Raw genomic sequence first — 15,466 nt, 5'->3', positions numbered from 1 at the left:
TTTGTTGCTCTCTCCAATTTGGGGAGCAGTGGTTTGCCCTGTGACCTCACCACTCTTACGCATCCAAGAAGAGTTGTTGCCTTTTCTATGTGTGTTCAGTTCTGGCATCTCCTCCTCATTTACTTCAGGTCCAAACTTCAGGGGGCTACCCCAGCAGGGAACTAGCAACAAGTCGGACCTCCTTACCAGGACATGAAATCTTCTTTTCAGCCATAGCCCTGGTCCAATACCCTCAAGACCCACTCCTATTCCCACCTCCCTGGTACATGCCAAGCCAGGTCTTGCAATTATTTTGCACGTGTTTCTTCCAGGAAATGGCTGCTCTCCTTCAGCTAGGGGGGCGGGGGCTTCTTCTGTCTGCCCAAAGCATTCAGGGAAATACTGGGGATGAAAATCCTGTCTTTATCCCAGGTCTCAGTCCCTTTGTCTCCTGACAAAAGCCCTGACTTTGGCCAAGGAGGCAGCCTGTCTCCTTCGCAGCTCTGCCAGTCATGCACAAGAACATCCTGGGTCTGAATGTCAACACCTTCTATGTAGTAGCTGCAGATCGGTTTCCTTAAACTGTACTATGAAGGTCCCCGGTTTTTATGCCACACCACAAGTTGAGAGTTGGCCGACGAGCCTTTCATTCCTTTCTAAAAGGCTTTTCAGAGTTAATAGAAGCCAGTCAACTAAACAATCCTCATAATTACCACTGACTCCATGCTTCCATGTGGTAGAGCTTTCACATGACCCCACATGACCTCTCCTGGACCTCATCCCAACCCACCACAGGCAAGTTTTGGTAATGATGACACTGATCACTGACCCACAGGGCCTTTGCTGCTATCTGCCAATGACTGGTTTCGTTTCCAAGACCCATTTGGAGGGTCTGCTTTTTTAAGGCCACGTCTAGTACCAAATGCTTAGTCTGGGTCACTCCCCAAGTCAGAGCCTGAGACAAGGACTCGTGTTTGGTAGTTTATTTGGGAAGTGATCCAACAGGGAGGGACTGGGGAGAATAAACAAGGAAGGAAAGGACTGACCACAGTCATGAGGTCATGAGGTCATGAGGCACGGTCCCACTGGCGTGTTTTGTCAAGAGTACCGAGTTAACTCTCAGAAGCGTCCACCCGAGGATCAGATGGAACAGCATGTCTCCATGGTTCCTGTCCCCGCGTGGTTGTGGGTTGCCTCAGGAAGGGTTAAGTCCCCAGCACTTTTGGGGTGCACATACTTCAAGGCCGAGCGGGCTAATATTCTAAACGGATGTATTTTGTAGGCTTAAATTTACATGATTTGGGAGACCAAGAAATCACAGAAACAAGACGACCAACTTAGGGGCTCAGGTCATGATCTCACGGCTTGCGAGTTCGAGCTCTGTGCTGACAGCCTAGAGCCCGGAGCCTGCTTCAGATTCTGTGTCTCCTTCTCTCTCACCGCCCCCCTCTTCCACCACTTGCACTCTGTCTCTGTCAAAAATGTATAAACGTTAAAATTTTTTTTTTAAAGATCAACTTGAATATTCTAGAACACTGCATTCCCTGATGATTATTTAATGGCTGCTAAGGACAGCTCTCTTTCTGCTGGAGGAAACACTGAGTCTCTCCAGGACAGTATTTTTCCAAGTCTTTGCCAGTCTCTGCCATCAGTTTTCTCCTCCTTTATTCTGAAAGCTGCAATAATCACATATTTCCAATATATGAACCTCCTGGACAGACCTTGCTCATTGGGTGTTCCATTTCGTGTGTGATGTATACTTTTTAAAAATTTTGTTTTAAACTTATTTATTTTGAGAGAGACAGAGAGTATGTGAGTTGGGGGGAGGGCAGAGAGAGAGGGAGACAGAATCCCAAGCAGGCTCTGTGCAGGCAGCATGCAGAGCCCGACACAGGGCTCGAACCCACGAACTATGAGATCACGACCTGAGCTGAAATCATGAGTTGGACGCTTAACTGACTGAGCCACCCAGGCGCCCCTGTGATATGCACTTCTTACCAAGAGGGGTGGCCTTCAGGAAAGGTGGTGGCAGAGACAGATGCTAACATATTTCTCACCTCCATTTTCACCGCTCGGCCAGTCAGCCCAGTTGGGCAGCGGTCATACCCCCCAGCCTGGCAAAGCCTCGTCCGTCTGAGGTCTTTAATCAGCAAGACTGAAGCTTCTAAACTTGATCCAAAGTCTGGCTGCCTCTTGACCACTGTCAATGTTCCATCACGGGCAGTCAGCCAGGAGCAGGGGCGGGAGGAGCAGGCTGATGTGTTGGGAGCACTGTCACGGTGCCTGGAGGAACAATCGCTGGAAAAGCATTTACGAAAAATGAAAACCCAGGTTGTGTTCTCGAGAGGGCGGCAGCCCCAAGTCTAGGCACTATTTCTCTCTGCTGGACGGACCTGGCCATGCCGGAAGGTGCCATGCCAGGGCCTCTGGGACGAGTCTGCAACGGCTTCAGCTCACATTATGTTCCTTCCATGAGGCATTAAGTTCCTAACTCCTCACCCTATTTGTCTAGCCGAAATGCAGAGGGCAAGTGCCATGGCTGAAATACTCGCCCTTGGTGAATCAGCTCCTTCCCCAGAGCTCTGTAAGACTGACTGGGGAGTTTCAGTTTGGAAAAAAACAGAGATTGCTCAACCTGTGAGCAGACTTAATTCTAACACACTGCGCTGTGAGTCAAATACAGGCTATGAGGAGCCTTCTGGGGCCATCAAGAATGGCCTTCCCTCTGTCCCCAGAGTGTGAAGACAGGCTGAGTAATCACATGACAACATCTCTGAAGCAGCCTTCTTCATGCTGATAAAGCAAGGAAATCTTATGAAACACAGGGAGTGGTTACAAAATGCAGAGCGATTTCAAAACGAGTGATAAGAAAGCTGTGGCTGAGGGGCAAAGTGGCCACTAAGCACCCCGACCCTAGGGAGCTCGGCGTGAATTTCTTGGGAGGGCAGGAAGCAAGAACTGGGCTTCCCCGGGACTGAGGAAGGTTCACCGGCCCAGCAGAAGCCACGGGTATGTATCTGGGGCATATGCCTCCCTTCTCTCCCTCAGAAGCACCACATCCACAAGAATGAACCGTGTGTGTGTTTTTCTTGTTTTGAAAGCCCTACAGGGGAAATAGTTTTCACAAAATACATTATCATAAGCATTTCCTTTAAACCACTTTTCTGGCAGGCCCTTATTCTCATGTTTGTGTTGTTGTTGTTTTGAACTCCTGCAGCAGGAGATAAAGGAGTCTCCCTGGAGAGGCACGACCAGAGAATTCCCCCTCGGACCGCAACCCTGGGCTCAGCTGCCATTGGCTAGACGAGGGCCAGACGTTCCGGGCGGTCACCGAACAGCACCTTGGCTTACAGCTGAAGAACTCTAGCCATACCGAACCGGACTAGAAAACAGACTTTAATTTTACACGTACGAATGTCAGCTCAGGTTTACAGCAGGTAAGAAAAATATATACAAACTGCGACTTAAAAAAGGAAAAGGAAGAAACACGCAGCCCGTGTTTGCGCTGACGTGAGTCATCCCAGGAATCCGACTTTCTGTCTCTTGGGCCCCAGGCTTTCCTCCTTGTGTAGTATGCTCTGCAGGGAGGCGTGCAGCACCTTGCCCACTCGCTTGCCAGTCTGCAGGGCAGAAGAGAGCACACACCCACTGTGAGGCACACACACCCAGACCAGGAGAGCTTCCCTCGCTGCCTGCCAGCCGTCCAAACTATACCGGCTCCATCTGCCTTAAGGGACTTTTATTTAATTAAACAAGTCAATACAAAAACAACCCCAAACAACAACAACAACAACAACAGAACAGTTACCTTCTGGAAAAATCTCCTACTAAAAACAAAAACAAAGGAGAACACCTACCCCCAGGCCCAGGCGGCCAGCAGGAAGCAGCCAAGGCTGCCTCAGCCATTAGCTCCCGCTTAGCACTCCCGCTGCCATTACGACAAGCAGCAAAACCGTCAAGCAGACCTGGTTTTGGTTACTGCCGAGTCCTGCTGCCCGGTGGGGAGAAGGCAGAGGGAGGCCACAGGGAACCGAGAGTGTGTCTAATGAAGGAACAGATGGCTCTGGGGACACGTTTGAACAAGCAGTTTCTCATTCACCTGCCACCAAATCTCTAAGCAGGACTGTTCAGAGGGGACCCAGCTGATACCTGGGTAGGGTCTCCGGTATCGCTGCCATGCAGAGACGCTAAAAGCATGGGATGTCAGGAGCAAGACGCATCAAGAGGTCAGACAACCCGCAGACTTCCTAATTAGCCCCCACACAGGAGACACGAGGGGGCCCCTCAAAAAGAACTAACATACAAAAATCTTTCTCTATGAAACTGTTTTCTGTGTCTGAGCTCATGAATAATTTTTTTTAATGTTTATTTTTGAGGGGGAGACAGAGAGAGAGAGAGAGTGAGCAGGGGAGGCGCAGAGAGAGGGGGACAGAGGATCTAAAGTAGGCTCTGCACTGACAGCACAGAGCCCAACGCGGGGCTTGATCTCATGAACCAGGAGATCATGACCTGAGCTGAAGTCAGACGCTTAACCGACTGAGCCACCCAGGCACCCTGCTCATGTGTATTTCAAGACTATGATGAACCAACCACAGGTCTCCACGTCGTCAAGTCTTCCACATTCCCATAGAAGTTTTCATTCAGTTGTGCTGCCGGTTCCATTCTCGGCAATGTCAGGGAGAAAGATACCCAGGCCTAGACCCTCGCCTCAACCCTCCCAGTTACGAGGAACTTCTCCCCTGGCCCCTAACTGGAACACAGGATGAGACTCCAAGTATTGCCGGAAATTCATATGAAAAGATCTCATCCCAAAAATGGGAAGTGTTCACTTGCATGAGATGCAAAGTCAGGGCTAAGGACCAAAGTGACCAGAAAGGTTTTTTACTATAACATGAGAGAAGGAGAACATGTCAGAGTCGATCAGAGAGGGGTACTGATTACTCATATGAATGAAGGTGAGGGACGGGGTAAGAGGGGACGGGACAGACAGGACACTAGGACTTGGGAGGTCTGAACGTGAACGGCAGAGGCCAACCCCCCACCGATGTTTTAAGCTTCACAACAGGCATTTCTGGATTGCTGCTTCCCTGGGTGAGGCCAGAGCGGTCAGACAGGACCACGGGGCTATGGTTCCCCCTGAGCTGGGTCTGCAGACCTCATCTGCCGAGCCCCGGAGGAGGATGTAGCTCGGCTCACCAGACAGAGCTCTGGCTCTCCTACCAGCCACGGCAGCCGCAGCCTACCTGGTTCGTAGGGTCAAAAATAGCTCAGTGTGGCTGCAGGGGTGCCAGGGCAGCCCTAGAAGCGCACAGTCTGGGTGTGAATCCTACTGCCGGCATGATGACCTGGGAAACCCACAGGCAACTTACCTATCTGCTACCTGTCTCAATGTCCACGTCTGCAAAACCAAGGATAACAACAATGGTTGCCCCACAGGAAGGCTAAGGACTAAATGACAATAGGTTGGGTGCCTGGGTGGCTCAGTCGGGAGGAGGCATCTTGACTTTGGCTCAGGTCATGAGCTCGTGGTTTGTGAGCTGGAGCCCCGCATCGGGCTCGCCGCTCTCAGCCTGTCAGCACAGAGCCTGCTTCGGGTCCTCTGTCCCCCTCTCTGCTCCTCCCCCACCTGCGCTTTCCCGAAAGTAAATTAAAAATAAGTAAATAGATAAATGACATAATATGTTTAAAGCACTAAACACAGAGCACCTGACACATAGTGAGTGCCCGGTAAATTGTCGTGATTCCTCACTGCTTTTCTTGTTTTACGTACTGGGATTCCCGTAAAATTCTCCTGGAAGAGGTGGGGGAGAAGAGCTCCTTCCAAGACAAGGTTTCAGAGCCACTTGTGTAGAGAGGCAGAATTTATAAAGTATTTGAAGGGTTTTTTATTTTTTTTTTAATTTTTTTTTTTTAACGTTTATTTATTTTTGAGACAGAGACAGAGCGTGAACAGGGGAGGGTCACAGAGAGAGGGAGACACAGAATCTGAAACAGGCTCCAGGCTCTGAGCTGTCAGCACAGAGCCCGACGCGGGGCTTGAACCCACAGACCGTGAGATCATGACCTGAGCCGAAGTCGGACGCTTAACCGACTAAGCCACCCAGGCGCCCCTGAAGGGTTTTTGTTTTTAAAAAAACTAACCAATTAACCAACCGGCCACGAAGAATCCCCCTGCCGTGCACGGCGAGAGACACCTGAGCTCCGGGCAGACCCACGCCGCGACACTGCCGCACCCCCACGCCCTTGGGGGCCGTCATGGGGCCTCACAACACGCCCAGCGGCAGGCACCCCGACCGCTGTTACGCTCTCCCTGAGATGAGCTGCCTCCCAGCCCGGGTGGTCTGTCTTCACGCCTGAGTTCTCGACACCGTGCACACCGCTCAGTTTTGCTTTCCAGTAAGACAACAGAAAGAGAAAAGGGACTTTAAATGCTTAGAGCCTTCAGTGCAAAGTCAGTGTTTCCAGGCGTGAAGGAAGAGTGGGCGTGGCAACCTTGCCTGCTAGTCAGCCATGACCTCTGGGCGTTGAGTTGTGATGCAGTACCCAGAGCAAAAAACCTGGGTCTGGCCAACTCTGTTCCCGGCAAGTCAGTCAGTCAGTCGGTCAGTGTCAGAGTCCTCAAAGATTTCTGGAAAGTCAAGGCGAATGTGGGGGAAGGGGAGTCTGGGAAGACACAGGTGGTCCTTGCCACGGGGGCCTTTCAGGCCTGTAAGGGAGACACACGCATCACCCCAATGGTTGGTGCTGCCTGACAGCCTGAGACCCGTGGGGAGTGACCCACCCCGAGGCAGTTGGAAGGATTTCCTGTCTGTCTCCTTTTGAACACTTCTAGAGCCATACGGGGAGACGGCATCCTTCAGCCCCCCGGCTCTACCTTTTCTCATTCCCTTCAAAGGACAGGAAGCAGTCAGGCGGGACCCCAGTTCCCTCATCAGATCGCGGAAGCCTGGGGTTTTAGTTACAAGCGATTCCACGTTATCAGTCCAACACACTCATCCGTTTCATCTAGAACCATGGAAATGTGAGATCAGAGAGGGAGAGGACAAGGAACGATCACTGACAGGTTCCTTACCTCCCAGTCCGGAGCCCCCCACGGCCACCACCCTTTGCCATGTCAGTAGAAACCAGCTCACACCAGCTGTTCTCCCAGCTCTAAGTCTGGGGTCAAGGGCGCCAAGGCAGAATTCCCCTGGTGTGACCAAGGGGGTAAGAAGCGGCAGCAAACACTCCCAGACAATGCCTGCACCTGCTTCAGGGCCAAGCCTTACCTCCATCATCTCGAAGATGCTCTCTGGGTCCAGGCTGCCCTTCCCCACTTTCCTCATGCATGTCACGACTCCCTTGCTGGTCACGGACACCAGCAAGCTGGCCAAGGAGCAGGCCTCCTCCTGGAGAGTAGCATCCACTACGTGCCGGTAGCCAATCTGCAAGGTCAGAGTGCACACGCGGGTAACACACATCCCAGATGCCCACCCTGGACAGCCTCGTGGAGGGAGTATCTCCACCAGCAAAGAACCTGCACTGCCCGTTCCAGATCTTATTTTAGATTCTGCTCATATGGAAAATGCCTGAAACGATGTTCAGCAATTCTACCACGGGCCACTCTGCCAGCAGAACAACAAAAGCATACAAAGGAAACGTGGGGTGGGAGTGGGGTTAGAGCCATAATTCAGAGACTATCCAAGTGAGTCTCCAACAGAGGGGCCCAGGGAGAAACTGACACGTGAGGCCACACAGATGTTTCACTGAAAACAAAGATGAATCAAGGGGGTGCCAGCTAAGTCACATGCTCAAAAATGAGTCAAGTGCAGATGGCTTTGGCCAGTCCCCACATTTCACCAAAGCCCCAGGCTCGTGAAGTGACTTCAGTGGAATTAAACCTGACCCATACAGTCCTGTTTTTACATGAATCCTGTGCGGAATCAGGGACAATCTCAGCCAACGCAGGCCTGTCTGCACGGCCTTGGGCAGCGCCAGGTACACAGCAGCATCAGCCAGAGCTTGGGCTCCACGGGCCTCGGTGCTAATGTAAAAGCCACACTTGACACAACAGATGCCCAGATCCTGCTCTAACCCCTCATTTCACAGATATGGACACTACAGCCCACAGAGGGGGCAGTGTTCGCCCTTCAACCTCCCTATTATTCTTCCAGCCTAGACCCCACAGAATTGAGGGAATTAAGGGAAATGTGCACACAGGGTGTTTCAGGGAGATGCCTGGTATGGAGGAGCTTAACAAACTCTGGCTACTATTACTATGAACCCCCTCGGGTCCCCCTGCGACTCCGTCATGCCTTCCAATTAAAACAAATAAAATAAAAGGAAAAGCTGCTCATATAGTGGCTTCTAAAATAATCAAATTACTGGATTTGGATTAAAGCTATTTCTATATGATTTGTGAAGCTGTAACTTCTCAATCTACTAAGTAACCTTAATGGGTTGGGGTTGAAGGAGACTCACAAGGAAGTCAAAAGCCGTCAGATACAACCACATACCTTGCACAGGGTGACAATGCAGGGGACATTCTCCACACTTAGCCGGATGCAGTCATAAGGGTCATCCGAGAGTTCAATATCCTTGGACCCCTCTTCATCCTCTAGAACCCGAACTCTTGGGATCCTAGAAACAGAAGCCCAATCAAAATCCCCACTTACTGTGAGGAAGAAAGAGAACTTCTTTTTCTTGAGACTGACAACAGGGGTCAGAATTCCTGCGCCTCACAAGATGAAGTCACACTCTGCTTGTACTTTATCATCCTCGTCCCTACCATCCCTGCCAAGAGTGCACAGGCAACACTGGAGAGCAGTGGAGGAAGGAGGTCTTTTTAAAAATAACACTTGGTCAGGGGCGCCTGGGTGGCGCAGTCGGTTAAGCGTCTGACTTCAGCCAGGTCACGATCTCGCGGTCCGTGAGTTCGAGCCCCGCGTCAGGCTCTGGGCTGATGGCTCAGAGCCTGGAGCCTGTTTCCGATTCTGTGTCTCCCTCTCTCTCTGCCCCTCCCCCATTCATGCTCTGTCTCTCTCTGTCCCAAAAATAAATAAATGTTGAAAAAAAAAATTTAAAAATAACACTTGGTCAATCAGATATGCACATGGGGGGAAGAAAAGGAATCTTGATCCCCGCCTCATACCATATATAAAAATCCATACCAAATGGACTGTAGAGATAAAGGGGAAAGACAAAACAATAAAGCTTTTAGAAGAAAAACTAAAAACCTAAAACCAATCTTCATCATCTTGGCGTAGACAAAGATTTCTTAAACAGGACACAAAAAGGGCTTACCATAAAGGGAGAAAAAAAACAAAACAAAACCCGATAGATTCAATTGTGTTGAGAACTGTGAACTTCTGAAGAATCATAAAACCTAACACACAGATTTCTATATTGTGTTGTTTGTGAACAAGGCAAAGAATCTTAACCTAAGAGTGAATCCCTTCATGCTTAAATTACACAGGGTGTGAGGGACTTGTTAGGGAATGTGATGAGTTATTATGTGATCAGTTATATGAGATTCTTCTTGGTTTTTACCTTGTTACTTTCACGCAAAATTCATTTGTTACTCAGAAACTCTTCTTTGACATTGGAGGCCTTTGTATCCAAGATATTCTGAATATGTAAAATTATGTGTGCCAATGGAATACACTACAATAAAATAATACCATGTACCTGGATAATCCTCTAGAGTTTATTGGAATCCTTCCACATTTATTATTTCATTGAAAACAAAAAAGCAATGAAATAGATAAGAGTTGGACATTTTAATTGCCTGTTACTCAGTTATGTTCTTCAAAGACAGAAAAAGACAAATGAAACCATGGTCAATGTTATCCTCCCCCCCCCCCCCCCCATCCTCAGAGTCTAACACACTAACTGCCACAAGGAGGGACTCATTTATTGCCTAAGATTTAACTACTTGTTCAAGGTCACAGGCACTAACAATTGTTGGAGCAAAGACTAAACGCAGGCCTTCGGGCCCCAACAGCAGTGTTTGCTCTGCACCACTGCTAACGTAACAGCATCTGCCTATATAAAGGCAGAGAAACTAGAAAACCAGAGAAGAATAATGTACATGTGTCTGTATTTTCTCTGAAACTGACCAACCTGTCCACTTTTAACATGCTGGCAGGTAAACAGATGATGAAGATAAAGCCTGGGTCACTAAGGACTTAGGCAAGTGCTGAGGAGTCCCTGCCCATAACTACCGTCAATGTGTCCATCTGCTCTATATTTAGAAACACTTGTCCAAATTAACATATTTAGACCCATGGAAGTGAAGACCATGTTCTGAAAGGTATTAGCAAGTGCTACTAAGGCTGATGAGAAAGCCTGGGGGCTAAGAGAGCATCAATAGCTAACATTTCATTATTCTGGAAAGAGCTACTTAAGCTAGTAGAGACATTCCCAAAGGGGGGAATGTCTCCAGAGCTATCTAAAGGGATAAACCCGACCTCTTTGATTTCATTGGCCAGGGCCTCTGTACACAAGCTGCATTTATTGCTAATTTTTTATCTTGACTAAATGGATATTAGAAATGAAATGATCTTCCCACATCAGGCTGATGTTCTACTTTCAGAAGAGCATGCATAATCAGCACAAAGCAGAATGAGACATTTTCTCAATGGCCCTCTGTACAATGTTTCAAAATTAATTATTATGTGGATCCTGAGAAACTTAACTGAAGTCCATGGGGGAGGGGAAGGAAAAAAAAAAAAGAGGTTAGAGAGGGAGCGAGCCAAAGCATAAGAGACTGTTAAAAACTGAAAACAAACTGAGGGTTGATGGGGGGTGGGAGGGAGGAAAGGGTGAGCGATGGGTATTGAGGAGGGCACCTTTTGGGATGAGCACTGGGTGTTGTATGGAAACCAACTTGACAATAAATTTCATATTAAAAAAAATTAAAATATATATATATGAACTTCTGTTTGTCAAAAGACAGCATTTAGAAGTTAAAAAGAGAATCCAGAATGGAGAAAAATATTTGCAAACGTGTGTGTGCGTGCATGTGTACATATAAGCGGACATATTACGTAAAGAATTCCTACCAAACGTAAAAGACAACCTAACAGAAAAATAGGCAAAAAATCTGGAATGGGGACTTCGTAAAAGAGGCCACTAAAGTAGTTGATAAACATACAAGAAGATATTCAACTTAAATATTCATCAAGGAAATGCAAATTAAAACAATATGATACCAAGAGACACTCACTAGAATGACGGATATTAAAAAGACAAAAAAAAAAAAAAAAAAAAGAGCCCACAAGTTGGCAAAGATATGAAGCAACCCAGGACGCTTATACAACACTGGTGGGAGTATCATCCAGTAAAAGCACTTTAGAAAACTGTTTTTGCAGTGTATCTACTAAAACCAAACACAGCCATGCCTTATGATCCAAAACTTTCACCCATACCCAACAGAAATGGGTAAATACGTGCAAGAAAAATACAAAAATGTTCGTGTTTGGAATAGCCAAAAAAACTGGAAACTGCCCAGATGCTCATCAACAGCAGAATGGATAAATCAACTGTGGCACAGTCACACAATGGAACAGCAGGCCGCGTAGAGCAAACTATGACTCCGGGCCACAATACGAGTGTCTCAAAACATCATGCTCAGTGAATGAAGCAGACACACAAAAACACGACACGGTATGATTTCATTTATATCAAGGACAAAACCATTCTATTGTTACAGGACAACGGTTCTCCTCAGTGGGTGTAGTGACTGCACAGGGGTAGAGGGTGAGAGGGCTTCTGGGTGCCTGAACACGTTGTTTCTTAAGCTGCGTGCTGGAAAATACATTTAACCCACAGAGTTCATTCATCTCTGTCTGGGGTGGGGGAGCCAGGGAGGAAGAGGCGGTCCATTCAGCTACCGTGATAGAAACAGCGTTGGTGCTTTTCCCTGCTCCTCTAACAAAAGCCGTCGATGATTCCAGCCCTGTTGGCTGTCCCTACACAAGGCAACATCCACAGCAGATAAGCCGCGGCCAGGGAATGTCCACAGGAGCCAAGGAGTCCTGCTAGGGTCTGCCCTGGCTCAAAGTCTCCGTGTCAAGGGTACCCAGAGTGGAAGTACTAAGTAACATCCTATTTGAGCAAGTCAGGTAATCCATTTGATTTTGGGTCAGTTATGTTAACACACACACACACACACACACACACACACACACACACACACACACTCTCCTTCCTGACACTTTGGCCACAACACAGTTCAGCAGAAGGGCTACAGAAGAGCCTCTGTCCTTCTAAAGGACACGAACTGGACGTATGGTCTTTCCATGTATCAGGGGACCTGATGTCTCACATGGTCCACATCCCTTGCTATCTGCAGGGCTATTCTTGTTCTGGGGACAAGACTCCTGGCTACACCCAGGACAGGTGTCCTCCCCAACTTGAGCAGCTGGGTCTTACCATCCTGGGGCACAGCTTGCCCAGCGCTTCCCCCCACAGCCAGACAGCCTCGAGCCTTGTCTGGTTCTACTCTCTCTTTTTGCCCTGGTGCCTGTGGAAAACCAGCTGGCAGATGGGGAGTCTTTCCAAAGCTCCAGGTCCAACAGATGGCCACTTCCTTTCTTCTCCAATAGAGCCCGAGCACAGGCTGACACAAATGGCACTGGTACTTGGGCCCCACGGTGGCCACAAGTGCGTGGCCCACCTCCTGACTGGTCTCAGCCAGGGGTCTAGTGGCACAGCTTGGGGTGGGGGTGGGGGGCTCCACAGCTTTCGTTCTCAGCAGGTACTCCATCCTGCAATGTCTCACCTGAATTTACTTAACTCTGTTTTTGTTTTCTTCTGAATTACCCAGGTAGTCTAAATCCACCATAGAAAACCTCTAAAATACAGATGAATGTTAAGTCGCCTATGATGGGAGCCCTAGAAAAGAATCACAATGACCATCCGGGGACATATCCAGACATATTAAATATACGAGTTCCCAAAAGTAAAAATCAACAAAACAAACAAGATGAGAGGTCTGTGTTTAATGACTGGCTTTCTGTATTAACAAACTTCTAAAGAGGCTGCCGTGCAGGATTTCAATCCCCTATGTTGGGACACTCCGGTTGTTCTCAACTTGTCACCATTACAAAGAGGCTGTGATGAACATTCTAGAATAACACCCTCGCCTACTTATCCAATTAACCCCTTAGACGATAACCCTAGAAGTCTCTAACCCTCATTTTCTAAACCCCACGGTCCTCCACTCCCTCAATGTAAGCTCTCTCGTGGCATGAACGTCACCACCCATGTATTTATTTTTGAATGCTGCAAACCGTCCTCAAAGAAGCTGGCATGTAGAAAGGGAGAAGGCTACAGGATCAAACGGTTAGAGGGAATGCCAACTCCAAGAAGGCTGAGTGCCTCGTCCCTTGCTGCACATCTGGTCGGGGAGCCTAACCACAGTGGCGTAACCACTTCCTGCTCTTAAACCCAAATGCAGGCTGCCGCCCTGCGTTTAGAACATTCTTGTGTCCGATCGGGGAATATGGGAGCACCTACTCTGTGTCAGGCATTGCTAGTGGTGGTGGGGATGTAGCAGACTGCACAACAGGTGAAACCCACGCCCCCAAAGTTCTATACCCAGTAACAGTATTTGGACAGTCGACCTCTGGGTGGTTTTCACTCCGTTTGCTTCTCTGTGGTTTTCTAACATTTTTCTACATGGGACATGGTTACTTATGAAAATAATAACATAAAAAACAAATACAGAAATATATGCATGTATTTAGTTTTATCTTGTGAAATCCAGAGCTTACCATTAAAGGCCACCATTTTTCATGCTAAAACCCTTGTCACCTTCCCCTGGAAGCTTTGGTAGAAGTGTCCTGAGTCTTCCATCACAAGTGTCTGCTGGGGTTCTCCGCAGGCCCACGGGGCTGTTTCCAGGAAGACTCACCTTGTATTGAAGAGAGCAGCCTTTACAGCAATGGAGATGGTATCGAACAAATTCCCGCCACATTCCAGCAGCTAAGAGAGGCAGGGAGTGAGGTGGGAAGAAAAAGCAAGGGTCATTTCTTACTCTAAGTATTATCCTAATTAAAGGACACTGGTTCCTAAGAAATACTGACCAAGTATTTACAAAATAAAGAAAAGAACAGGCGGTTGCTCTCCTGGCTGACACTCCAGGCGTCACCCTAATTGCAAGAAGCACCTGGAGGCCGTGCTGGCCTGGGCCCCACGGCTGAGGTCACCACTGGCATCGGCTGTGGGGCCACCACTCAGGCCCCGGCTTGCAGTGGATCTCCTCTAAGTGGCCCCCCAGCCAGTTGGGTCTGCACTCAAGGAGGAAATGATCACCTGCATTTTGTCCCAAATGGCTCCTGATTGCGGAGCCTGGTGGCTACTTACCAAAGGCAGACGGGTCCTAAGCCCGGGCCTTCCGAACCCGACTCAGAATCTGGCGCGTTTCCTTCACTCGCTGCATTCGTGCCCGGGGCAAATCTCTAACTTCCCTTTAAGCTCGAACCTCAAGTGCAGACAGCACCCTTCCCACGATGCTGCATAATTACTGCTTATTAAAATATGACCTCCCCTGACTCCCCACCCCACCAGCCCGTACTACTGCCTGGCTTTGTCACCGCAGCCTACTCGCCTAGCACGCGACTAGCCCTTCTCTACGCTGGTTCACACACACTGCCGCACAGCGGAGAGCTCCAGCTGGACTCCTGAGTCAGACTGTCTGCTAGGATCCCCATGCTCACCAGGCAGCCGGGAGCTACCTCAGCGCTCCGCACCTCATGAAGGGCAAAAATCACAACTATGTCACAGAGTTGTCACCAAGGCGGAAGGAGCCGGGGCGCCTGGGTGGCTCAGTCGGTTAAGCAGCCGACTCTTGACTTCCGCTCAGGTCATGATCTCATGGTTCATGGGATCGAGTCCTGTGTGGGGCTCCGTGCTGGCCGTGTGGAGCCTGCTTGGGATTCTCTCTTTCTCTCTCTGCCCCTCCCCAGCTCACGCTCTCTCTCAAAGTGGATGAACAAACTTAAAAAAAAAAAAAATTTTTTTTTTAAAGAAAAAAGAAAAATGTGGGGTGAGACCCTGGCATGTGTACTTTAGTCTCGAGGTGGCCCTGAGGATCAGCCTGGGCTGAAGGCCACCATTTCACACTCCACTCTTCCACAGCATCTACTTTATGCAGAGAAAGTGCTCCAGCAGCCATGGGGCCCCCCAGTCGGGAAGGACCCTGGAGAGCCCATCACCCACCCTTACTTGGCAGGTGGGGACACAGAAGCCCTGTCACTCGTGCACAGTGGCCCGATACAGACTCTGATTTTCAACATTCTGGCTTATCGGCAAGAGATGAAATCAAGAGGGCCCCCCAAAGGGCAGGTACCAATCAGCCCGCCCTCCTCCATGGATGCAAGGGATGAGCCCGCTCCAGGCCTCAGGTCCGCCTGCCCAGGCTCCTCAGGCTGTGCCACACGATGGGGTAAGCCAGGTGGGGCGCTGTGAGGCTGACGCTCTTCTCTGCAGCTTGCTGGCCACA

At 49.1% G+C, this 15,466-nt stretch overlaps 1 protein-coding gene across 11 annotated transcripts in view; it reads right to left on the bottom strand.

The window, feature by feature from the left end:
- EXOSC7 (exosome component 7) overlaps positions 1 to 15,466 on the bottom strand; it is a 47,261-nt gene that overhangs the window by 6,420 nt on the left and 25,375 nt on the right. For 6 of the 11 annotated variants that reach the window (XM_045049010.1, XR_006591902.1, XR_006591901.1 and 3 more), the window contains exons 5-7: positions 13,877 to 13,947; positions 8,475 to 8,598; positions 7,248 to 7,403 (exon numbers count right to left, since the gene is read on the bottom strand). In XM_045049010.1, the coding sequence (XP_044904945.1) occupies positions 7,248 to 7,403; positions 8,475 to 8,598; positions 13,877 to 13,947 (351 nt within the window). Of the gene's footprint in view, positions 1 to 947; positions 2,278 to 3,356; positions 3,600 to 7,247; positions 7,404 to 8,474; positions 8,599 to 13,876; positions 13,948 to 15,466 lie in introns of those variants that run through there. The other 5 variants (XR_006591908.1, XR_006591909.1, XR_006591912.1 and 2 more) reach the window with 3 other exon arrangements.

This window comes from Felis catus, chromosome A2, assembly GCF_018350175.1.
Source record: "Felis catus isolate Fca126 chromosome A2, F.catus_Fca126_mat1.0, whole genome shotgun sequence".
NCBI classification, from domain to species: Eukaryota; Metazoa; Chordata; class Mammalia; order Carnivora; family Felidae; genus Felis; species Felis catus.
Note: the sequence above shows the minus strand (reverse complement) of the source record. Positions and strands in the feature narration are given on the sequence as shown.